The 25,267-nt window shown below is 36.0% G+C and overlaps 4 protein-coding genes across 4 annotated transcripts; 2 read left to right on the forward strand and 2 right to left on the reverse strand.

Moving 5' to 3' along the window:
- The first annotated feature begins 8,867 nt into the window (after positions 1 to 8,867).
- Positions 8,868 to 12,319, forward strand: LOC128866929 (uncharacterized). Its single transcript, XM_054107982.1, has 3 exons — positions 8,868 to 9,967; positions 10,047 to 10,208; positions 10,274 to 12,319. Exons 1-3 carry the CDS (start codon positions 8,987 to 8,989, stop codon positions 10,376 to 10,378), a joined length of 1,248 nt encoding a protein of 415 aa, XP_053963957.1. The 5' UTR covers positions 8,868 to 8,986; the 3' UTR covers positions 10,379 to 12,319.
- A 1,321-nt stretch (positions 12,320 to 13,640) lies between these two features.
- LOC128866600 (actin-like protein 6B) lies at positions 13,641 to 15,178 on the forward strand. The gene is made up of 2 exons (XM_054107463.1): positions 13,641 to 13,949; positions 14,013 to 15,178. Exons 1-2 carry the CDS (start codon positions 13,748 to 13,750, stop codon positions 15,089 to 15,091), a joined length of 1,281 nt encoding a protein of 426 aa, XP_053963438.1. The 5' UTR covers positions 13,641 to 13,747; the 3' UTR covers positions 15,092 to 15,178.
- A 69-nt stretch (positions 15,179 to 15,247) lies between these two features.
- Positions 15,248 to 17,872, reverse strand: LOC128866601 (S-methyl-5'-thioadenosine phosphorylase-like). The gene is made up of 3 exons (XM_054107464.1): positions 17,725 to 17,872; positions 16,327 to 16,428; positions 15,248 to 16,268 (listed from the first exon to the last, which is right to left on the reverse strand). Exons 2-3 carry the CDS (start codon positions 16,408 to 16,410, stop codon positions 15,453 to 15,455), a joined length of 900 nt encoding a protein of 299 aa, XP_053963439.1. The 5' UTR covers positions 16,411 to 16,428; positions 17,725 to 17,872; the 3' UTR covers positions 15,248 to 15,452.
- Positions 17,873 to 20,893: 3,021 nt separating this feature from the next.
- On the reverse strand, positions 20,894 to 22,565 carry LOC128868211 (S-methyl-5'-thioadenosine phosphorylase-like). The gene is made up of 3 exons (XM_054110041.1): positions 22,209 to 22,565; positions 21,369 to 22,148; positions 20,894 to 21,267 (listed from the first exon to the last, which is right to left on the reverse strand). Exons 1-3 carry the CDS (start codon positions 22,257 to 22,259, stop codon positions 21,229 to 21,231), a joined length of 870 nt encoding a protein of 289 aa, XP_053966016.1. The 5' UTR covers positions 22,260 to 22,565; the 3' UTR covers positions 20,894 to 21,228.
- Positions 22,566 to 25,267: the final 2,702 nt, after the last annotated feature.

The raw sequence follows: 25,267 nt of genomic DNA on the forward strand, positions 1-25,267 counted from the left end.
GATGTTTTTTGCGGGTGTCCGTCAAATCTGTTGTTTGTTATTAAGTCACCAATGAGCGATTTCATGTCAAGTTATGCAAGTATTTTATCCTGACGCCCTATGCTCCACAAGAAGTTAAAGGAAAACATATACATATATGTATATATATATATATATCCAAATATTTTGGACACACATAGTCTTAAATTGTACTGAAAATTTGTTTTTATTGAGTATTTTATTCACATTGAAAAAAAAATATTTTTTTTGTTTACATCTTTTAATAGTCAAACCTTCGGAAAAATTAAAACCCATGTCCAAAATACTTGAATGACCTGATATGGAATCGCTCTGATATTAAATCAACATGCCATGTTACGCAATTGGGCAGCACACGCACATGAATTGTAATAAAATAGTGAATGATTGGAGAGTACAGTTAGTAAATTGGCGATCTGTCCCACTGGACGTCCACAGACTACTCACAATTAGCATAGCCCAGCTCATTGCTCAAATTCAGCCACATATTTCCAGCAGAATCATTGAAAATTGAACATCTCGGACACGATGCGAACCAATGGTGGGCATTTAAACGACACGAAATTCCATTTCCCATGGCAATTAAAAAAATAACATTAAAACCTCACACAAGGCTTGTTTTATTCATTTTCGACCTTCCCTTATTGGAAAACCCTATATTAAACATACGTACTCGTATATATCAGCTGGAATCCATTGCTGACATACATATGTACATATATTTATGTATTTACATTGATTTTTATATTATGTACGCACAATTTATATGCATACACCTATATAAAATAAACATATGAATGTGCATATGTATATATGTATGTACCCTAGGTGGGTACTTTGGGATACTTTTGAAAGGGGCACGCCAACGCAGCTGCAACGATCGGCAATTGAGAGCGCAAACTACCGCTTGCGTATGAGAGTGTAAGATAAAGAAACCTGCCTGCTGTAGAGGGAGTGTGTGTGTATTTATTAGAGATGCCGATATGAACGGCAATTGTTGCTTCCGAGATTACGAGATATTATACTTAGAACGTAATGCTGGGGATTTTTTTCGGATTGCTTGTTTGTTAAATTCAATAAGAGTTCAAAGAGCCTAATACATTTTTAAAAACTAAAAGCATTTTAAAAAACTATTTTATAATATTAAGAAAATTTTGCTGCAAATTAAAGATAAATATTTTTTCATAATTTATCTTTTTTTTTAAATTTCTATTTTGACGGAAAACACTCATTTCGAGTCTAAAAACTCGTAAATTTGTGGATATATTCAAGAACTGCACAGCATTTAAAAATTGAGTTCTCACCTCGCTTCAATTCAAACTTATTGCAACTGCCGACGAAAAACAGCACTTTGCAAGAAAGGTTTTGATATGTCTTTAACTGGCAAAAAGAGACAGTTTTGTAACATGAATTAATTTGAAACTTCTGCTATTTCAAATTCTGCCCACACTCCTACAAAATTAATATTCAAAATTAATAATCAAATCTGTTTTTCTTCTTCTTGAGTGCTTAAATGACAGCTTATATATTAATATGGCGTATAAATTTTGCTCCTTCTACGGGTAAATGAGTGTGGCTTCTACACTTCTCAATCTATTGCATATAAACATAATTTTGTTACTATATTTTGTTTAAAAACGCTTAAATCGTATTCTAAACACCCCATTTCCTTAATAATTTGATCCCGAAGTCATGTGACCTTCTCTAATTTCGACATGTGGTATCTATTAATGGAGAGAATGTGTGCCATTCTCTCTTTAATAATATGAATTTTGTTTTACTTTAGCTATTGGCAACTTTAAATATGTATGTGCATGCATACCTCTGTATGTCTGTATGTATCTAGAATTTTCGCTAAACAAAGTATCTGATATGGCTACTCAACTAAATACCAAAACATAACCAAAGTAGTGAAATAATTGAATTGTGATATTGTTTTGTAAAACCTAGTTATATTTTCTTCAAAATTCAGCGAAAAATACTATAAAGTTTAAAAGCAAAGAGAAAAACTTACCAAAGAGAAAATTATTAAAAAACATAAAGAGCGCATTAAGCAATAGAGTACACGATTCATTGATCACTCGAAACTCATATAAGCTTTTTTTTTTTTTTTTGTTGATTTCTCGCTTGGTCATGTTTTGCTCTCTGTTTATATTCATAATACATACGCCGATAGTTTATGCCTGAAAATAAATTTTTGATATAGGTATGGGCGAGTATGTGCACATATCTATGTATAAGTACATAATAACAAACACCTACAAATATAAGCATTCAGGTTTTTTTGCTTTTTAATATTTTAAGTGGACTTTGATCCCCACTATTGGCGAGCACTTACAAGCATAATAAATGCAACTATTTACTTCTCGAGAAGGGAAAAAACATAATTAAGTAAACCTATTTAAATTATTACATATTTGTAAATTGTGATGTCCAATGACAGCATATACATATGTAAGTATATTGTATATTTATGTGTTACTACTCATATGTAGTAAAATAAAAGTTGGTTCGATTACAACCTAATTTAAGAATATGTGTAGGTGTGCGAAGGAGATGAATAAATAGGAAATTCATTATCACAATATATAAGTAATATTTTTGGAAAGTAAAAATATTTAATTGAAAATATTACACGCCCATTCTTTCTAGGATTATTCTTATAGAGATATTCTCCATTGGTGTTCATGCAGCCTATGTAACGTGAAATGCTCATGAGCCAGACGTGGGAAACAATTCGCAATTAACTGCAAATAGCACTTAATGAGTCCACTTGAGTCGGCAGCATTTTTAATAATTGCGTGATTGTTTTAATAAAATCGACCCATTGATAAAATGAAAAAGGGGAGCAAGTGCCAACAGCCAAAGGGAGCCTTCTAATAAAAAAAAGAGGTTGTCTGTAAAGTCGGTTTGCTGACGATAGTTAAACGTGACAACGTCATAAGAAAATACTGATGGAATGGTTGCATTTTTCAAAAGAAAATTTTAATTTTATTTGTTTGATAGATATTTTGTATGGATATATAGAAGGAGGTAAATGGAATCGCAATGGAATTGATCAAGTTACATTTACACAAACGTGAACAATTACGAAACATTTATCAAATCCATGAAAGATATGTTCAATTTCGATTATGCATCAGACGTTAATAAGTCAACAACACTAAGAGGCACCATCATCGATTTGACTTTTTCAAGACACATTACCCTCGAAACACCCCCTTTCATTTCCAATTTTTCCTATCATCGCCCTATTCTCGACATTACCATGCACACAGGAAGAAGGCAATTGCAAATAAAAATATGTGAATTTATATACATATACGCATATACATACATATATATGCTCACTCAAGTAGGAGAGAGCCAGATGTCGAACGTTGCCGAACGCAGGGGCCGATTGGGCCTCTTTGTCGTTCGTTCCGCGCTCTCGCTTGCAGTTCAAGCATTAGCTTACATTTGCTTGCGAACAGAATAGATTCGTACATTTGATATGTCCATATGATTTGTATGCATCTTTACATATAGATTTGTTCTTTTTGTTTGCAAATTGCGCGAAATTGTATATATGCATGTTTATATGCATTGGCATAGGACATATGTATATTATATACATATATAATTGGCGCGTATATATGTATATTATATATATATATATATATAATGGCGCGTACACCCTTTTGGCTGTTTGGCCGAGCTCCTCCTCCTATTTGTAGTGGGACCTACAGTTTTAAGCCGACTCCGAACGGCAGATATTTTTATGAGGAGCTTTTTCATGGCAGAAATACACTCGGAGGTTTGCCATTGCCTGCCGGGGGCGACCGCTATTAGAAAAATGTTTTTCTTAATTTTGGTGTTTCACCGAGATTCGAACCAACGTTCTCTCTGTGAATTCCGAATGGTAATCACGCACAAACCCATTCGGCTACGGCGGAATGAAAATTGCACCAAAGTATATGTATGTATGCATGTTTATATACATATATTATATTAGTATACAACATATCTTATAAGGTATGAGGTAAATATTACCATACATATATAATAATAAATTAACAACAAAGCAAGAGCTGCAACTTTTTTTCTAAATTAAGTTTTTTTCGACTTCAGTAGAGTCATCATCGCCTAATAGATATATCAAATTAACAAAATAATCAGCATTACATTAGTGAGTATATTTACTATAAAACTGTAAAATGAAAGAGTATTTGCAGAAATTTATATTTTATTAGCTTTATACTAAATTAACGATATGCAGATTAATAAGTAATACCGAAATTCCGCACTGCCATAAATGTAATTTATTTCAGAGAAATGGCCTCATTCGAATTACGATGAGTTCAATATTTTATTTGGTGTTTTTTTTATTCTGGCCATGGTGCTTATCATATGTATAGGTATGTACATAAGTAAATTCATTCATATTAAGTGTCATATAAATACATACATACATATATTATACATATGTATATATAATATGAATTGTCAGTTAGCTGATAAGGTGTCAAAAGTGTATCAATGCAGGCGAAAGGCGCAATAAAAGTAGTCATTTACTTTGACACTGCAAGTATGGTATGTATGTATGTACGAGTATACGTGAGTAATTGCATATATGTATTACATATAAATTAATATTGTACAAATGCGTTATAAATACACAAGCTTGTATGTAGCTTTTTTGTACTTATAAACCGCACTTTGGACTGTGTATATAATAAATACTTATATATATATTTACTTAAGTAGTTTTAATTAAACATTTACATTTTTCTCAACCAAAATATAATTTATTTGTTATGCTTTTGAGGCACCGCTGTTGTCAAACCACGGCAAACACCTTTTAAACCTGCTCAATTTATATGGGCTGCCATAGCTATGTGTGATGGTGCATCAATAACTTACGGCTGGTCCCAAGCCGATGTCCCGGTGAACATGTTGCATTAAATTAAAGATAAGGTTTCTCAATTAATGTCCTGTCTTGAAAAAACAACGGTAAACCTTCAAGTACCATATATTTCTACTATGAGGAAGTTTTTCTCTTAAAAGTCATTTACCGTACATAGGTGCCAAAAATCTTTAAGTTTCAACATATTTGGGTATTTTTGAGAAATCATCAAAACGCACACAACATTTTGAAGAAATTCGGCATTAACACATATCAGTGGTATGTAAATGTTATTAATTACGCTGTGCAAATTCAAATTTGCGCAAAGGTTTTGTTGGTGATTTTACTTAATTGGGGCCTTCTAAATTCACACGGCCTCCCCCTTTCATCAGATTGGTGCAGAATTTCGAGATACTGGTAGTTGAAAATTTTTTTTGGACCGCGGAGAGCTCATTTAAAAACCAGCTTCCATCATGAATTCTGAAATGGTAACGCTTTTAAATTTTAATTTATATCTAACATACGATGCAAAAATCAGTTCTCAAAACATTTTGATATGTTTTTAATTTTGTTTTTTACTATTTTTTTAGAAAGATTTCCAAAGTTTTAACTTTTTTGTAAATAACTCCCTCAATATTAAGCTATTCTGCCATAATTTTAGACGGGACTAATCTAATATAACCTCAATTATTCCTGAAAATCATCAAGAAGGATGGACTTAGTCTTCCAGCACTGAAAAGTGTGACACTCAATCTCTCTGAGAAAGTTAAATATCTAGAAGTAATCTTGGATAAGAAACTGACTTGGGAAACACATGTTTTGCTGAAGGTGGATCGCACATTGAGGATCTTTCAACAATGCCGTAGAGCCTTTGGCAAAACCTGGGGTCTGAAACCTGCTGTGGTCTGGTGGATATAAAGGGTAGTTAAGTTTCAAGGGCCGGTGTTGATTTTGAATAAAATAAAAATCTTTTTAGGATGTTATTGCAATTTCCCTTTATTATGATAATATTGGTATGGCTTTATTACGTATGGAACAAAATATCGGCCAAATGGCCACCGCGGCCTCGGCGGCACACCTCCATCCGATGGTCCAAATTTTCGATGACACTGAGGCATAATTGAGGTTCTATGCCGTTAATGTGCCGAATTATTTCATCCTTTAGCTCTTGATCTGTTGCTGGCTCATCAACGTACACCTTTGCTTTCAAATAATCCCAAAGAAAGAAATCCAACGCTGTCAAATCACATGATCTTGGCGGTCAATTGACATCGCCGCGACGTGAGATTATTCGGCCATAAAATTTTTTGCACAAAAGAGCCATTGTTTCGTTAGCTGTGTGATAAGTGGCACCGTCCTGTTGAAACCGCATATCGTCCACATCCATATCTTCCAAATTGGGGCAATAAAAAGTTCGTTATCATCTCACGATAGTAAACACTATTCACAGTAACTGCCTGACCGGCCTCATTTTGAAAAAAATACGGCCCAATGATGCTGCCGGCCCCTAAACCGCACCAAACAGTCACTCTTTGTGGGCGCATTGGTTTTTCGGCAATCACACTTGGATTATCATTCGCCCAAATGCGGCAATTCTGTTTATTGACGAATTCACTGAGGTGAAAATGTGCCTCATCACTGAAGATGAAGTGCGCGATATGCATTTTGATTTGAACGCCCGTTTTCATAATAAGCCTGAATAACTTTAATGCGCTGCTCGATTGTGTATCTTTTCATGGTTCCAATTTAGTTGGTCTGAAATTGGAAAATGTCAAATGAAATGCAGGAAAAACTTGGCGTTTAGGTGTGGTTCACATTCAACATCGGCCCTTGAAATTTAACCACCCTTTATAAAGCATCTGCCCAATCATCACGTATGCTTTTGTGGTTTCCTGGAAACGGACTATGATTAAGTCCACACTTTGGGAACGATACATGAGTACAACCTCCGGCAATTCCCTAAATGCTATGCTTAATTTGCTCCCCCTGGATCTTAAGAAACAACAGGAAGCAATAAAAGCAATGTGTAGACCCCATAAATGGGAGACGGAATTTCGACACATAGAGAAATCTTTAAGATGCTATCGGAGCAGTATCCACTGTTTTTGGCATTTAAGGACGACCTTAGGGTATAAACCCATAGTTTCATACGCATTGCGAGAGTAATAAATATCATTGCGCTTTGGGAGGAAGTGCAACTGTTTTCCAATCGGTAATTTTTGCCATTTTGAAAGTAGCAGAATGGATAATTGAGAGGTTTCCCTACAGGGACCAGAGCCAATAAGCGGAATCAATTATGCAGGAATCAAGAAGTGGATCAGCGATTATGTATACAATCTACATAAAGAGTGATGGCCCGGTCTGGAACGCTGCAGAACTGCAAAGTGTTTTGAGACAAGCCTAAGCAAAACACTGTCGGATTTTCTTCTAAAACTTGGAGGAAAAGACGTTCGGTTGATGGTCGGTATTATTACAGGACGCAATTCATGGCCTGAGCCTTTTCTCTGTGAGTGTCCCGCATTTGCTAGAGCAAGGCTACGAGATTTGGGTTCCGATATCATGAGACCAAGTAAAATTCGTTCTCTCGAACTGGAGGATATTTTCAGATTTTTCATAGAATCTGGAAAATTCTCACAGGTCTAACTACCTCTATACCTCTATTCTTACCTATCTTTTTCCTTCTGTTACTTCTCTCCTTTCCTCCTTGACTATCTTTTTCCAAAGGCAATGGGCCTTTTAGCCTAAGTGTTTTAGGAGTTGCCAAATCTCTCGGTGCTTGTTGGTTCTACCTTTCAAATTTCAAAATTTCAATTTCATCAAGATCAGATCATTTTAACTTATGGTTTTAGGTTATTTCTAAATGACCACCAATGATCACCAATTGATAGAGAAAGATTTTTTTAATAGCAGTCGCTTCTCGGCAGTCAGTGACAAAAATCCGAGAATATTTCTGACAACAACAATAATTCCCATAAAGCCATTCAGCCATAACGGTATTTGAAGATTTTTTGTGGGCGTCTGATGTCTCACGGCGGCCGCTGGGTGGTGCGTGACTACCCAAAAAGGGCGGCCGCCGTGAAACATCAGACGCCCACAATACATTTTCAAATATCGTTATCTCGAAAACCGGTGCAGACATACATATCTACAAGCATATTCCATATTATAAGCAGTATAGTGCATACAGTAGTGGGCAAAAAAATAGCACATATACAATACTTGTAAATAACAGTAAATCACAAACGCGTGTCTACAGAAACAAAATTTATTCTAATGGTTTCATGGTGTACTTTAGTATATTTAAATTATGAAATAGGCCAATAATACTGAGTGATATGCCCACTATGAACTTTTTAAGTGGTTCCACCACCATGTTTTACTTGTTTTGTTTTGGTTTTTTGATCATTTAAACCAGACCTTGATTTATACTCGTATGTAACCAAAGACCAGAATTCTAAAAAAATGTTTAAGAAATTTCTAATGCTTAACGCACTTCTTTCCTTGAGTATCAATGCATTTGACCCTTATTTTATCGCTCCAGAAGACAATTTCCCATACTATTTTGCACTAATTATATTAATATAATAATAACATTAAATATAAAAACAAATGATGTCGTCTGCAATTTTTTTAAACAAAGTGTGTGATTATTTCGCCCATAGTTCCGCTTAATTTTATTTATTTATTTAATATAATGAAATATACTTATAAATAAATATATTACATATTTGTGGCAGCACTAGCAACAATGCCTTCAGCTGCTTAGTGTATATAATAGATGCTACTATATTAGTATTAGTATAAATAATTATAATTTGTATAACCAAAATTAAATTTGATAGTTTAAGTTCATTCCGCTTAATTACATCACTCATTTCAGTCAAATGTCATTTGTTTTTAAACGCGCTCATTTTACGGTATATGCACAGATGAGTATCTTAAAATATTAACAAAGCATGTTTATTTTTTACACAATTTTATAAAATTCCATGCAATATTTATCCCTCATACCCATAACATTGAACCAACTAGTATATTTTAGTCATCGAACAGTCAATATACTTATTTTCTCCTCGCACTAAAATGAATTGGCAACGCATTTTACGTATAAGCAACTGTTTCCTACTACTCACTGGTTTTCAGCTATACAGTTTTGAACCGAACACCCAGCGTTATCATCTATCCCTATGGGGTCTTATTAATTTCATCGTCCTTGCACTTTTCTATATGATCTGCGTGAATCAGCACTTCATACACTCACCGCTACTACAGATTTTCCACGATGTGTCACCATTTCTCTGGGAGCTGATCCGTGTACAATTAATGCTGGGTCTGATGGTTTTCATATTCCGGCTGTTTGCAATGGCTGAAGTTGGGCGTGCATGCAATAGTATTGCATGCTTTTCCTCGCGAGTATTTGCGCGAAAATTCAGCATAGAGGAGGCATTTGCTTATTTTTTAGTATTCTCAACATTTCTGCTTACATTTTGCTTTGCTTTGTATATTGCCTATGAAATGGAATTCAAACTGCCGCCTTGGGATAATATTTTCATAAGCTATGGACTATTCATTCCACACTTTGCTTTGGCAGGCGCTTTGAAATTATACACACTTAATTGTTGGTTCCTGCGCGAAGAGTTACTGGAGCTGAATACGGAATTGCAGGATGTACTGAGGACGGAACAATTGGTAGCTGAAGAGAAAATTGCGGACGACAAGATTGAAATGGAAGTTAGTGCTAGTGCACTAAATACTTATGTGAGAATGCCAGTAAATGATAAGCAAAAACGATTGGATCAGTACTATGGACGATTAGAACAGTTGTCTGACGAAATACAAATTGTGAATACAGCATTGGATAAGGAGTTGTTTCTATTGTTAGTGATGAACAGTTTTTGTCTACTGGCGGGAGTTTATACGTTAGTGTATTTCGAAGCTAGTTGGCATATATTTTTCTCTCCATCGTGGAGGCGTGTTTTCTATGCCGCCAACATTGCTATTTACGTGCTAATCTTCTGGGATTATTTGTGTTTGTGCACGAGCGTAAGCCTTTACAACAAAGTGGTGCGGATATGGCTATTAATTATTCACTTTTTTTGTTACTCTTTAATGTAAGTTCTATCATTTCTTTTGTTATTTTCAGAAATCTCAATTGCTTGTGGGTGTACAAAGGGCTTTAAAATCAAAAATCTTCATAGAAAAACACACTCGTACTGCACTGAAACGTATACAAAATCTGTTAGCCTGCAAGCTTAGGCTGCTATTATTTCAAGCAGTGGATATAAACATTGCGAACTTGTTGATGGTAAGACATTCGGTATATATTTTCTCATCACACAATTTTTAAGTCTACTAATTACATTTTCTAAGGTACACATTGTTCTGGGAATAGTTATATCACTAATTGTGATGTATAAATATTTGAACGATCAAATTTGTTCCATAGTCACTCAATTGGCCGATAGCGATGACTAACAATTAGCGCTATACAAATTCTAATAGCAGAACAAGTTTAAAATAATAAAATACTCGGCTAAATGCACAGCACTTCCGTTTCCGTTTGCGTAGAAAATTATAATACTCGTATATTAAAGTCACTCAATCAGCAAGAAGCAGTGGTATTATATCGGAAAACTATATTTCAATCAAAGATTTTTATAAAAACAGTAAAACCAACTTTTCGTGAAATTTTACTACTTTGGAAAATAAACGATCTTCAAAACTCACAGCTATGAATTTTTAGAACGAAATGGCTGAAATTGTACTGTTTATGAAACACAGCTCCAAGGTGGTGCTTTCGACTCTCTCAACATCTAGACACTCAATTGTTCATTTTATAACAACTGCCAAATTTGATTGGATGCGAAGGCAATATCTTATGTGTTGGCATTGCCATGTTATGTTATTGTCGTTTTGAAAATGTCGTCCAGTAAGCCAATACGTGCCAGTCCTGCGCAAGCACTTTTGATTGTTTGAAAACATTGTTTGATTTGTACTATGAAGAGGAAAGAAGGAGGCCGGTATTCTGGGTGAATCCTTTTTTGCAAAGAAGGGTAATTGGTCTGTAAAACCAAAATGATCAAAGATGGTGCCAATGTGAGCGTCACAAGAAATATCAATTGGCTGGCAAACATACAAAATTACAGCCCATTGCTTCACAGATGATGACTTAAAATATCGGTCAGTCCATAAGTTCATGCGTATTTTACCCATGATTTCACTTTTGTACGATTTTTCCATACAAAAAATTAATCGCGGAATATAACGGAACTATTTATATTTTCTTTGATATATTGTGCATTCAACAAATGATTTGAATCGCGGATAGAAGCACGTGTTGTTAAAAAATAAAATGGAATCTTCGAACGCGTGTAAGAGGCATATTTTGTATTTTTTTGTATAAAAGTGGTAAAAATGCAACAACTGCTGCTGCAGAAATAAACACTGTTCACGGAGAAGATAGCGTGAGTGTAAGGACTGCGCAAAATTGGTTTTCAAAATTCCGAAGTGGTAACTGCGACGTGGAGGATGCCCCGCGCGCTGTTCGTCCTAAAGTCTTTAACTCCGACGCCTTGCTCGAACTCGTGGAAGCTGAGCCAAATTTGACAGTCGATATGATAACTCAGAGGTTAAATTCATCGCATGGAACAGTTCACAGGCACCTGGTTCAGTTGGAAAAGGTTTCAAAGCTGGGAAAATGGGTTCCGCATAGACTTTCCGTCGCCAACCTCCACAGCTGCTGCAACGGCTTGGAAATGAAAGTTTTTTGAACCGTATTGTTACTGGTGATGAAAAATGGGTTCTTTACAATAATCCTGTTCGGAAACGCAAATGGTTAGATAAAGATGAAACACCAGAACCGACCCCGAAAGATGGCCTTCACCCCAAAAAGATTCTCCTGTCTATTTGGTGGGATATGGCCGGTATTGTTTATTATGAACTTCTGGAACCAAACCAGACGATAACGGCTGATTATTATTCCCATCAGCTATCAAAACTGAATGAGGCACTTAACAAAAATCAACCGTCTTTAGTGAATAGACGCAAAATTTTGTTTCACCACGACAACGCAAGACCTCATACCGCAAGGCAAGCATTAGGCAAGCTGAACGAGCTCGGATGGGAGCTAACGCCGCATCCACCATACTCTCCGGATATTGCACCTTGTGATTATCACCTTTTCCGTGGACTTCAATCCCATATGAGTGAGTAACAAGAACTACTCCCCAAAAGAAGCTATAAAAAGGGATATCGAAGCGTATTTTGGCTCCAAGGACAAACAATTTTTTGAGCAGGGAATTAAAAATTTGCCTAAACGTTGGGAAGACATTGTCAATAATTAAGGAAAATATATTATTGATTTTTTATTAATTTTAAAACTACCTTTAAAAAACGCATGACCTTATGGACCGACCTCACATGTAAGCATAGGTGCACGCGCAGAAGGTATTCAATCGTAAGTTAAAGGTGCAAACGTAAAGTAAAGCGATTAAGTGTTAAAATTAAATAAAGCCAGTTGTGTTGCCATTAATTGAGACTTTTATTTTGCAATCCAGTGATCGAACTCAGAGGAATTATTATGAGGTTTTTTTCTATTTTTCAGTAATGCCAAAATGATTCGTTTTATCTGATACTCAACACTAGCTTATCAAGCGTAACATCTATACAAGTTTTCCCTGCCAAGTTAAAATGGAAAATGAAAAGAAAGTATTTATTTATTAAATACTACTTTCAAGTTTAATTATGTTTATTTATTGGTTTAAGCGTAAATAAAGTTCAAATCGAATGAAGTTATTGGTCCATGTGTCCATATTTTCAAACAAAACGTTCAGCGCGAAATAACTTCGGCATTATTGCGGCAGCTAATCAGCCGAGTAGCAAAAACAGGCAAGTAGCAATGCTGTTGCTGTAGAGTGCGGCAAACACAACGCATTTGCAATTGTATTATCATCGTTATATTTCACCACTTCAAGCTCTACGCAATATATTTTTACTGTTTTTTCGTTCCAATTACTTCTTTGCTTTCCCAAAAATCCTTTTTCGTCTGTATTTATTATACATTTGTTGCTTGCGCTTTTATTTCCGATTAATATTTATTTCTTAACTTTGCATATACTCCCATTTTCTCATACGTATTTTTCTTAATCTTCTCTGTTTTAAGTTTTTTAAAATGTGATTTCTTAGTGTTATTTAAAATTATGTCTTTTGTCTGATGCTTTTATTTCTAACTGGTATTCCTGGGCGGCCGCCGTAGCCGAATGGATCGGTGCGTGACTTACATTCGGAATTTACAGAAAAAACGTAGTTTCGAATCTCGGTGAAACACCAAAATTAAGAAAAAACATTTTTCTAATAGCGGACGCCCCTCGGCAGGCAATGGCAAACCTCCGAGTGTATTTCTTCTATGAAAAAGTTCCTCATAAAAATATCAGCCGTTCGGAATCGGTTTGAAACTGTAGGCCGCTCCATTTGTGGAATGACATCAAGACGCACACCACAAACAGAAGGAGGAGCTCGGCCAAACACCCAAAAAGGGTGTACGCGCCAATTTTATATATATATATTCCTATCATATTCGCCTCATGATAAAAGGCTGAGGCTTACTGAGTTTTATTTTCATTCTTATTTATTTCAGTGGCACCACTACATATTCAGTCTGTTCATAAAAGTCTGTTTTTGTAATTTTATGTGGCAACATTGTACAATTTAAACTTTGCAGCACTAATAGATGTCAAATGTCAAAAAACTAAATGTCAAAAATAAGTGAACGCCAAACGCCGGTGATTTGAGAAAAATTGCAAATACGGATAGAAAAAGTTTATAAATACACCCGAATATTTCAAAATGAGTGCCGGCAATATGTTATATGGCGGTGATGAAATCGGTGCACTTGTTTTCGACCCCGGTCATCACTCTTTGCGCGTGGGTTACGCACAAGAGGATACCCCAAAGGCAGAGATTCCCTCTGTAGTTGGGGTAGCACCTTCTGCATCGGATACAAATATGGATATGGAAACAAAATCGGACAACAATATAACGCAGAATAGTAAGCCTGTGCAGTAGGCATCATATTATAGTTCTATTTCATCAACTCAAAATTCTTTCACAGATGCAGACACCCGCAAATATTATGTGGATACTACATATGTGAATGTACCGCGAACACAAATGGAGATACAAACCTATATGAAAGATGGTATGATCGACAACTGGGATTTGTTCGAAAAAGTTATTGACTACACCTATGCCAAGGTCATACAATCGGAACCCGAGTATCACCCTGTATTGTTTTCAGAAGCCTCATGGAATGTGCGCAACAATCGCGAAAAATTGACTGAACTTATGTTCGAAAAATATAATGTGCCAGCTTTCTATTTGGTAAAAAATGCAGTTTTGGCAGCATTCTCCAGCGGTCGTGCAACTGCATTGGTAGTAGATAGCGGCGCAACTCATACTTCCGCAGTGCCCGTGCACGAGGGTTATGTTCTTTCTCAGGCAGTTGTAAAATCACCACTCGGTGGTGACTACCTATCAATGCAGTGTCGGCAGCACCTTGAAAAACAGGGTATTGATTTATCGCCCGCATACAAAATCGCGTCAAAAGATGTGGTTAAAGAACGTGATACTGCTCGTTTCACGCTGCGAAAATTACCCGAAAACTTAACTCAGTCTTGGCAGAATTATATGCTTAAATCACTTCTGCAAGATTTTCAAATGAATATATTACAAGTATTGGAGAATCCATATGACGAGCGCGTGGCTGCACAAATACCGAGCGTACACTATGAATTCCCTAATGGTTACCACCAGGAATTCGGTTCAGAGCGTTTTAAGTTGGCAGAAAGTTTATTTGATCACGCCATGCTCGGAGCAGGTCAATTGGCTTCCACAAGCGTAGGTATGTGTGATGCAGATGTGCGATTATCGCTTTTCGGCTCTGTCGTAGTAACTGGAGGCAATACGCTATTGCAAGGATTTCCAGAGCGGCTTAATCGTGACTTACAGCTCCGTGCACCATCCAACACACGTTTGAAAATGATTTCCGCGAACGGTAGTGTGGAGCGTCGCTTTGGCGCTTGGATCGGTGGATCGATTTTGGCCAGTATTGGTACATTCCAACAAATGTGGATCTCGTCGCAAGAGTATGAAGAGTCTGGCAAAGGTCAAGTGGAACGTAAATGCCCATAAATGACGAATGTATGGACACGATATCAAGCCAATAACTATTTTATATTCAAAGATAAATACTAAAATTAATGTTATAAATTAAAACTATCACTAATTTTTTATTTTTAGACTGAATGGGTAGAATTTTAAATAGCAAATTAGAAAAGTTACCATAAGTATTTTTTGAGAGTATATTTATTTAAAATTTCTTAATGAAATTTGAATGCAGTTAATTTTATAATATTTCGAATAATCGGCATTATTTTATTTTACTATACCAAAAATTTTTGTTTGCAGTATTTAAATGGAGATTTAGGTACTCATAGTTGTCCATACTTCACTTTTTTTGACGCTCGGTTTGAAAGTGCAAGGCTTTTTGCAATTACTTTAAAGCCTGATTGTTATCCTTCACCAAATCTTTTGCTTTCTGAATTTCTTCGGTCCAGTCCTGCTGCGCTATCAACTTCACTGCTTCTTTCATTATGTTTTTCACCTTATCGACATTGCTAGCGAATGTATCCACTACTTGCTTTACACTTACAGCTTCTTGGCCTTCACGCCAACTATCGTAGTCGGTAGCAATTGCCACTCCAGCATATAGAAGAGCCGCCTCTTTAGCCAGTACCACCTCAGGTACAATGGTCATATTAATTAAATCGCCACCCCACATTCCAAACATTTTACTTTCCGCTTTTGACGAGTAGCGCGGACCCTCAATACACACCATTGTGGCATGATCATGCGCGGTGTAATTGAGTTTTTTAACTGCAGCTATCAACACTTGCCGCGTGGCTTCATTGAAACAAGGCGACATAGGTAAATGACAAACGCCAGGTGGACTGCCGGGTTTGCCGTCTGTGAAAGTTCCAATACGCTGGGTGGTACGGTCGATTATGTCATCGGGTATAACCAAGTCACCTCTCATATACTCTTTTCGCAGCGAGCCGCATGCTGAGGACACAAGCACATGCGTGCAACCCGCCTCTTTGAGCGCCCATATATTGGCACGATATGGGACATTAGTTGGCATTATGTTGTGCTTACGACCGTGCCTCGCAAGCAGCACACATCGGACCCCGCTTATTGTACCTTCAACAAGTACATCCGCAGGACTGCCAAATGGTGTAGTAACGGTTTTTTCTTGCCGCCCTTCTAGGATATCAGGGTCATCCAAGCCACTTCCGCCAATTATACCAACCTTTGAGAACGAAAAATTTCAATTTTTTCCGGTAAATAGTTTCAGAACATCGCCTTACTTTGATCATGCAACTACAGAAGCCTTCCTGAAGTTTTGTGTTTGGAGTTACTGGTCCTGCAAGTCTTTCAGAACACGCCGCCATGATTATGTTTTGCTTTTCCTAAAAAAAATTTTGTACTCCGAAATTTTAAAATTTTGTTTGTTAAAATTTCTTAACTTATAGTTTCCAAATATTTTAAAAGTAAATATTACACAACGACATTTCATCAATAAGTTTTTACGATTTTAAGAATAACAGGTTCGAAACCAGAAGGTATAAAAAATTAAAATATCTTTGATTGGAAAAAGGAAATCATAGACAGCATATAAATGAGTAATCAGTTCCGAAGGTCCAGCAACGAATATATTTGATAATTGGCAACTTTGAAGAAAGTGTTTACTTATTTATGTATATACTAGCGAAAACCCGCCCGTTGCGCTGGTCGTCTTTAAAAAAATCTAGATTAATTAATTGAATTAAACCGAAAAAGACTGTGTGTTTTTTATAAAAATTCTCGCGCATAAATAGTAATGAAAGAAGTTTTGAATAGTAGTACCAATTAAAAAACGTTTGATGTGATTTACTTTATTACTTTTTTTATTGTAATGCTCTTTGGTGTACAATATTCTTCCTTTTTCCATGCGCTGTTGAATAAATGAACAATACCGATGGCTTACCAACTCTTGAGCATGAAACATAAAGTTGGGCATGAGAAAAACATGGGTATTCTAAATCAATCAAATCATGAATTTGGATGTTATTGTTTGATAAACCATTTGTTGGCATGTAATTGTCTCTCACAATTTTATCAGCCTCAGAAGAAGTCATTTGAAATGATGAATCATATGTTTGAGTGTTTTCCAAAAAAATCTTTGATTCTGGAGTTTCACCTGAGAACAATGAATTCAGCGGTTCTGGTGGTCGATTTAAAGTCGGTAATTTAACTTGGCCGCCTGCACAGCACATGCCAGGTGTTTCAAACTCGAATTTTAATGCATGACAATATTGACAGATAGTATTCATTGTGCCAATATTCACCGAGCTAAGCATACTATCCTCAAGCACAGGATTGTGTTGAAACGCAACACGATGTAAGTTAATATTATTTAGATCGATTTGCCTTGCTTCTTGATTTCGTATTCTTTGATTTTGACGTCTTGCATTTTGACGATGTTGTTTCATTCGCAATCTATTCGTGGCTCTTTGTTCAGCAGATGAATGAGCTGAACGTGACCTTGCTTGACGGTCTCGACAATTTGTAAGACGATTTTCATGTTGTTCGTTTGTTTCATTTGCTCTTGAATTTCTCCTGTTTTGTGTTTCTACAGAACGACGACCAATATTTTGTCTACGCCTTGCCATTTTTGTTTCTACAATTGTTCACTGAAAAGAACGTGTGAAGAATAGTGTTTATACCTTCGCCCAAGGTGGATTTCCTTCGCCCCAAGAATGATAGAAAGAAGATTGCGCCCATCAGAGAATACGTGACGTCAAGTTTGCTGAGTTGTGCAGTATTGCCAACCATTTGCTCTTCGCAATAAATTTAGTGCTTTTTTATACCGAAAATGCGAAAATTTTGAAGTTTCGTGTTTGTTTCTTTTTTTTAATTTAAAGCTACCGAAACTTTGGCTTTAAAAAAAACTGTATTATTATACAAAAGAAGGTTAAAAAAGGTCACTCTGAGAAGATTTTAGTGCTAATGAAAATTAGTTGGTTTTTATAAAATTTGATATTTTGAAAATGTGAATTTAATTTTTTGATCCTTTTAAGGTTATGGAAGAATATTAAACGTCCCTCTCTCAACTCTTCTTAAGATTGAAAACTTACTTTTTACACATTTTAAAAGGCGTTTGAATTTACTGAATGCGGATTAAAACCATAGAGGTGTAATCGTTTCTTCCGGCCATCAATCCTTAGTGGGACATAGGGCATCAAGAGGTGTATTCATTATAAAAATAAGCAACAAATTACCAGAAAATACTAAAGAAACCATACTGACATTTTTACAAAAAGAGTACCTTATCTAATTACATAACCTCAAATATAGCAAATAAGTCGTTCCCTTAACAAAAGAGTCTCGCTTGACAAAAATAACTTATAAATTAAATTGTACATAAGCATAACACATTTATTAAAAAAAAAAACGCACATTCTAAAGACAATTTGTCACGCATACAAAATTCTTTAAATGATTCAATAAAATTTGTTGTGTTATTTTCTTTGAATAGGAATTTTAGTGCGTTTTTATATTGAAAGGTAGGCAATACTGCAGTAGCGAGAGAGAGATTTGAGTGCCGAAAGCAGAAGAACACCAACAACACCTCCAATCGCGGGCAATGCCACCAGATGTTAAAAAAAGTAAAGCTAAATAAAACAAAGTGAATAAGTGAACTAATTAAAAAAAAAATGTATATTTTGCAAAATTATAAACATTACTTTTAATTAGAACAGGCTAGAAAAATGTCATGAAGAAAGAACTAAAACTCTCAGACTAAATAACAAAAAAAAAAATGCTAAATCAAGTTACGAAAATGGTAATCTGGCCATACTGGAGCTAAAATCACGTAACTCGTTGTCAAATTCACTGAGAGCAAAGTAACGGAACCACGATAGGCGCCATCTCATTATTCTTTCCATTCTTTCTCTGATGGGCGCAATCTTCATTCTATCATTCTTGGGTAATATCTCATATTAGCATAACCTTTCTGCAAAAAATTAAGGAAACGATCACCAATCACGCCGGCAATGATACAATGAATTTTTCACTATAACTGACTTCAGATTAACGTTTATATAATAAGCGTATATGTAACATTTTAAAATTTTTTTAGAATTTTTTTTTTAATTTTTAATAATAAGTGGTCTTCCTCTTCCTCCTCCTCTTCCTGTAGCTATTCCTTTTCCTCTTCCATCTCCAGCTCCATCTCCTTTCTTTATCCCGGAAACGGGCAGTAAAAATTAAATTATTAAAAGCTTTCATCCACAGCTCACACATCCAAGGGTACCTTGGTCCACCTTTTCGGCTATATCTCGAGACCGTGGTCACTCAGAGATCTAAAAAATACTCTGTATTAAAGCACTCATCAGTAGCTTTGATTTGATACCCACAATGTAAAAACACATCCTAGGGTTACCCGGGTCCTCGTTTTGGCCTTCGGCAGCGCCACCTGGTGGCGAGTGGAATCAATAAGCCTATTATACTAACCTTCTCCGTGGAAAAAAATATATATATACCAAATTTCATAATAATCGGCCCAGACACACACAACCAAAATGTATTCAATTCTAGTGAATGCTAGAATGAATGAAGAACACCAACAACACCTCCAATCGCGGGCAATGCCACCAGATGTTAAAAAAAGTAAAGCTAAATAAAACAAAGTGAATAAGTGAACTAATTAAAAAAAAAATGTATATTTTGCAAAATTATAAACATTACTTTTAATTAGAACAGGCTAGAAAAATGTCATGAAGAAAGAACTAAAACTCTCAGACTAAATAACAAAAAAAAAAATGCTAAATCAAGTTACGAAAATGGTAATCTGGCCATACTGGAGCTAAAATCACGTAACTCGTTGTCAAATTCACTGAGAGCAAAGTAACGGAACCACGATAGGCGCCATCTCATTATTCTTTCCATTCTTTCTCTGATGGGCGCAATCTTCATTCTATCATTCTTGGGTAATATCTCATATTAGCATAACCTTTCTGCAAAAAATTAAGGAAACGATCACCAATCACGCCGGCAATGATACAATGAATTTTTCACTATAACTGACTTCAGATTAACGTTTATATAATAAGCGTATATGTAACATTTTAAAATTTTTTTAGAATTTTTTTTTTAATTTTTAATAATAAGTGGTCTTCCTCTTCCTCCTCCTCTTCCTGTAGCTATTCCTTTTCCTCTTCCATCTCCAGCTCCATCTCCTTTCTTTATCCCGGAAACGGGCAGTAAAAATTAAATTATTAAAAGCTTTCATCCACAGCTCACACATCCAAGGGTACCTTGGTCCACCTTTTCGGCTATATCTCGAGACCGTGGTCACTCAGAGATCTAAAAAATACTCTGTATTAAAGCACTCATCAGTAGCTTTGATTTGATACCCACAATGTAAAAACACATCCTAGGGTTACCCGGGTCCTCGTTTTGGCCTTCGGCAGCGCCACCTGGTGGCGAGTGGAATCAATAAGCCTATTATACTAACCTTCTCCGTGGAAAAAAATATATATATACCAAATTTCATAATAATCGGCCCAGACACACACAACCAAAATGTATTCAATTCTAGTGAATGCTATGTGCGGTACAAAAAATACGTGCGGCAAATAGCAAAAACACACTCACTTAACCGACGCACCGCACACACACGCGTTATCGGATTTCAACCAAACTTCACAGTTGTCAAAGCAACACCAACAATGTGTGAAACTTTCACTGTTTTCCTTATACGCGTTGCTGAGATTACTCCGGACAAACGCACACTTTTTTTCGGCATAATTTTTATATATATAGATGAAGGTATGTACATATGCATATATACAAACATTCTTGTAAGCTTCAGTAAAGGAATACAACTGGCAATTAGTATGTAAAAATGTTGAATGTTACATTAGCAACTAGTTCATTAATAAATGCACTCTGGTGAAAGACATTCTGACTTAATAAAACGAGGTTGCATGTTTGGAGGTTTGATGCTGCTATTGGGATTTTTTCTGTTTTTCTCCTTCCTCCTTCGCTTCTTCTTCGTCGGCATGCCGTTTGGGAGCCGGTGCTAAGTCGTATAGTAAGGAAATAGTATGCAATTTAGGCAACATCGCTCTTTTATTGTTTGAGTCATTTGCTTTGGAGCCGGAAATTAGTGGTCGCCTACGTTGAATGATTTCGCATGTAATTTGGTTGCTCAATTGTAAAAATCGTCACATTGCACCATTCATCGTGTTTTTGCAAACACATTCCTGTATAAGAAGGAATTCAAATGAAATGTATATATATATATATATATATCTATATGTATGTATACTATGCACACAATATTTTAAAGTAAGCAATTCACTACCTTTGCATCCAAAATATCTTCTGTCCAATCTTCTTTGGCTATGTTCTGCACCGCTTTCACTAGTATGTTCTTAACTTTCAAGACATTTTCGGCAAAGGTCTTTAATACATCTTGCACATTAACACCTTCACAACCCATGCGCCAACAGTCGTAATCGGTGGCAATTGCCACAGAACCGTATAAAAGACCAGCCTCCTTTGCCAGTACAACCTCTGGGCAGGTGGTCATATTTATGATATCACCACCCCATTGACGGAACATATTACTTTCAGAGCGAGACGAGAAACGAGGTCCTTCAATTGTTACAATAGTAGCCTTTTCGTGTACATTATAATCCAATTCTTTAGCGCTGGCAACGAGTAACGTACGCACGCGTTCACTGAATGATGGGAACATACTCAAATGACAAACGCCGCGCGGACTATCTGCACCCCCATCATAGAAAGTTTGTGCACGTTTTGTGGTGCGATCAATGAAATCATTTGGTACAACTAAGTCCCCTGGATGAATGTCTTCACGCAATGACCCACAAGCCGTCGATACTATCAAATGTGTGCAGCCCACTTGCCGCATGGCCCAGATGTTGGCGCGATAGTTCACATTCGTTGGCATTATGTTGTGCTTGCGACCATGACGTGCCAACAGCACACACTTAACTCCACCAATTTCACCTTCGATCAATACGTCGGAGGGACTACCAAAAGGTGTGTCGACTTCCGTCTGCTTACGGTTTTCCAAAATATCTGGGTCATCCAGACCACTACCACCAATGATACCAATCTGTGGAACGAATACATATTTTACCTCACAAAAACTATGCTTGGTGTGTTTGTAACTTACTTTAACGGGTATTGGTTCCAAATTAACGTCCTTACACTTAATATGTATCATTGTCCTTAGTTCTGAGAAGTTCCGCTCACAGTGGCTAAAACGTGAAAAGTGTATACCAAAAATTTATTTCGGCGTATGCTCGTACATGTATGTTTTTCACATATGTAGCGGTTAAGGTCAGCAACAGAATGAGATAAGCCGACAGATAACAAACAAAAAATGTTGTTGTAAAGAGTTGCGTAAAGGAAAATAAGTGTACAACAAACAGAGGCGACGCAACACGGAAATTAGGGGCAAACCATACAGTGTATCAACTCTTCATGCTATGGTTCCAACGGCAAGTAATTCGCTCTCCCATTCGTAATTTGCACTCCCAGTCATAATACACTTCACAATACAAAGTCTTATGGTGCTCACACTCATCAACGTAAACGTACGCTCGCACGCCCGTATCAGTTGACACGGTCAAACAACGATATACGATACTACAAAACGGGACGGTGGTGAAAGTTCATTTACATGGGGTGGTGAAAGTTCATTTACAGTTTCATCGTTTCAACTGATACGGGTGTATGTTTCCATTGGTGAGTGTGAGCACCATTAAGAGCGACTTATATTATTGGTAAGTAATTCAGTGTAAATTATCTTACGAATTAAGAAGAAATCGTTGTCTTCCCTAATAATTATCGGAAACTTATCGAATTAAGCTGTCAAATCCAAGCGTAACAGTAAACCAAAACAAAGAAACAAAGGTAACAAATGTTGAATAATAACCAGAAAAGCCTAACTTTTAATAATGGAAATAATAGAAGAGATTTTTATGATTTTCTTATTTTGTCGAGAAAGTTGCTGAACACCTCAAGAATTGTGGACGAGATCAAATTGTCTTCTGAGGAACTGTGAGGTAGTAATTGCATAATGAAAGAACTATCAAGTTAGTATTATCCTCGAAAGTTTAGCTTAGAAGGTTGTAACTCCTTTGAAAAGTTTAAATTAAAAGTTAAGAGCATTTTTAAAAAACTTTATGGGACTTCAAACTTTATAATTAAAAGCAAAGAACAATAACTAGGACGAGAGCTGCCAAAGGGAATTATGAATGTGTCGTGGAAATAAGGTAATTCGCGAATTACGTGTCGTGAGAACATAGAATTATAAAGGGTGTTTTTTAAGAGCTTGAGAGCTTAAAATGAAAATACTTAATAAGTCTATAAGCCGATAATTTGTGTCACAGCTCTTCCACAGGTCGTCCATTGACGCGTGCTCATTGTGTGAAAGATCTCGCAAAGAATGATTCAAAATTTTTATAATTTTTCTAGTTAAAACGAACGAAGAATTTTTAGTGGCTGAAAATCTAACAATACCATCAAGAATTAAGGCGAATTGTGTACTGGGTGGCGTCTTCCCAAACTTACTTCATTTTTCGCGGTTTTGACAAGTCTGACGTCAGGTCCCTTTCCATAATAAAACAAAAAAAAAGGAGGAGAAATTATATGTTTGTGAAAATTCAGTTAATGGCTTGTGATTTGTGAGATTTAAACTAAACAAACTAATAAAAACGAAATGTGGCGTAATAAATTGTGAAAGCACAAATTAATATTGTTTCCAAATACAGTAAACGCAATGCGGGTGACGCTGTAGCAAGAATGTGCATGTGTGTATGTATAATTCTTGTGTTTGGTAGTTTCTATTGCTTTCGCCTACTCTTCCTCTTCACAAACAAGTAATTTCCCTTCCTTTTGTTTATTTATTCATGGGCTCTGACGACACGTTGAATTTGGAAGGTGCAACCTGGTATTCTACAATATTATATCATCCTTGGTAGTATATAACACCATTATATTAATGAACAAATTACAAATTTCCTCGTCTGCTAATGTTGCTATCTTTCTTTAGTTCCTGCACTTGCGAAATGAACAAATAAATGACAATGAATGTAAATATCAGCTGTTTATGGCTATGATACCAATAATAGATGCAAGTAAATATCGTTATGGTTAAGACTACGGTTAAGTATATGGTATTATAGTATTTATTTAATTAGAATATTACTAAACTTCACTCAGAAAAATAAAATTTTCGTACGGGTGTATGTTTTTGGTATAATTTCATACATTTTTACAGCCTTAATATAAAGGGTTTTCCAATACCAGGAGTTAGCTGTTAACCAGGAGAGATGATTAACGTTTTGAATCGTTATGGAAAATTTCATGAAAAGGATATTGTCCTGTAAGCGTGGTCGTGGTGGTCATTTGCCTGATGTTATTTTCCACTATTAACGGCATATTTATAACGAAATAATCATCTGACCATTTATATTAAAAAATAGCATTTTTCTTTGATTATCAAAATAACACCTCTTATTGGAAAAGCCTTTATATAAACTGTAGCTGGATAGCTTTAAAAAACCCAACAGAAGTTAGGAATAATAAAAATAGATAAATTGGGTCAACTTAAATGCACCCTTATCTTTTCGATATATCCTTCGTTCAATAATGTGTGTGACTGACACATAGATGGCGGCACTAGTACTAAATCAACATTTTTTTCGAAAGTTGGCAACCTTTTTAGGCTTACTGTCAAAATCATATGTTAATCCGACCATTTGTTTACAAGTTACAGTGCTTTAAGTGACGCTACTTTTGAGTTTTTAAAAAAAATGAATTCAAAGCAATTCCGTGGCTAATTTATCATACTGTTCAAACAAAACAAATACTGTTCAATGCCAGGAATGGCTTGAAAAACATTATTCGGACTCTGCGCCATCAAAAAGAAGCATTTGTTATTGGTATGCCGAATTCAAACGTGGTCGTACAGACACCGATGACATTCCATCTACTGGAAGGCCAAATGACGCTGTTATTCCGGAAAACGTTGAAAAAACACTGAAAATCATTATGTCTGACCGTAAAGTAAAAGTGAGGGAGATGGCTGACATTCTAAAGATATCAGCAGGCAGTGTACACACCATAATACACGAACATTTGGGTATGAAAAAGGTGTTTTCCAAATGGGTGCCGCGTTTGCTCACACCGGAGCAAAAACAACAACGAATCGATTATTCAAAGAGC

Source organism: Anastrepha ludens, chromosome 6 (genome assembly GCF_028408465.1).
Source record: "Anastrepha ludens isolate Willacy chromosome 6, idAnaLude1.1, whole genome shotgun sequence".
Lineage (NCBI taxonomy): Eukaryota > Metazoa > Arthropoda > Insecta > Diptera > Tephritidae > Anastrepha > Anastrepha ludens.

Bases quoted from the DNA above. Each gene is read 5' to 3' on its own strand.
- LOC128866929 (XM_054107982.1), top strand. From the start codon at position 8,987: ATGAATTGGCAACGCATTTTACGTATAAGCAACTGTTTCCTACTACTC. The intron at 9,968-10,046 runs GTGCGGATATGG...TGTTATTTTCAG, and splicing joins TAAGCCTTTACAACAAAGTG to AAATCTCAATTGCTTGTGGG. The intron at 10,209-10,273 runs GTAAGACATTCG...ACATTTTCTAAG, and splicing joins ACATTGCGAACTTGTTGATG to GTACACATTGTTCTGGGAAT.
- LOC128866600 (XM_054107463.1), top strand. From the start codon at position 13,748: ATGAGTGCCGGCAATATGTTATATGGCGGTGATGAAATCGGTGCACTT. The intron at 13,950-14,012 runs GTAAGCCTGTGC...ATTCTTTCACAG, and splicing joins CAACAATATAACGCAGAATA to ATGCAGACACCCGCAAATAT.
- LOC128866601 (XM_054107464.1), bottom strand. From the start codon at position 16,410: ATGGCGGCGTGTTCTGAAAGACTTGCAGGACCAGTAACTCCAAACACA. The intron at 16,269-16,326 runs GTAAGGCGATGT...TCGTTCTCAAAG, and splicing joins TCTGTAGTTGCATGATCAAA to GTTGGTATAATTGGCGGAAG.
- LOC128868211 (XM_054110041.1), bottom strand. From the start codon at position 22,259: ATGATACATATTAAGTGTAAGGACGTTAATTTGGAACCAATACCCGTT. The intron at 22,149-22,208 runs GTAAGTTACAAA...TTCGTTCCACAG, and splicing joins TGGAACCAATACCCGTTAAA to ATTGGTATCATTGGTGGTAG. The intron at 21,268-21,368 runs GTAGTGAATTGC...CTTCTTATACAG, and splicing joins AAGATATTTTGGATGCAAAG to GAATGTGTTTGCAAAAACAC.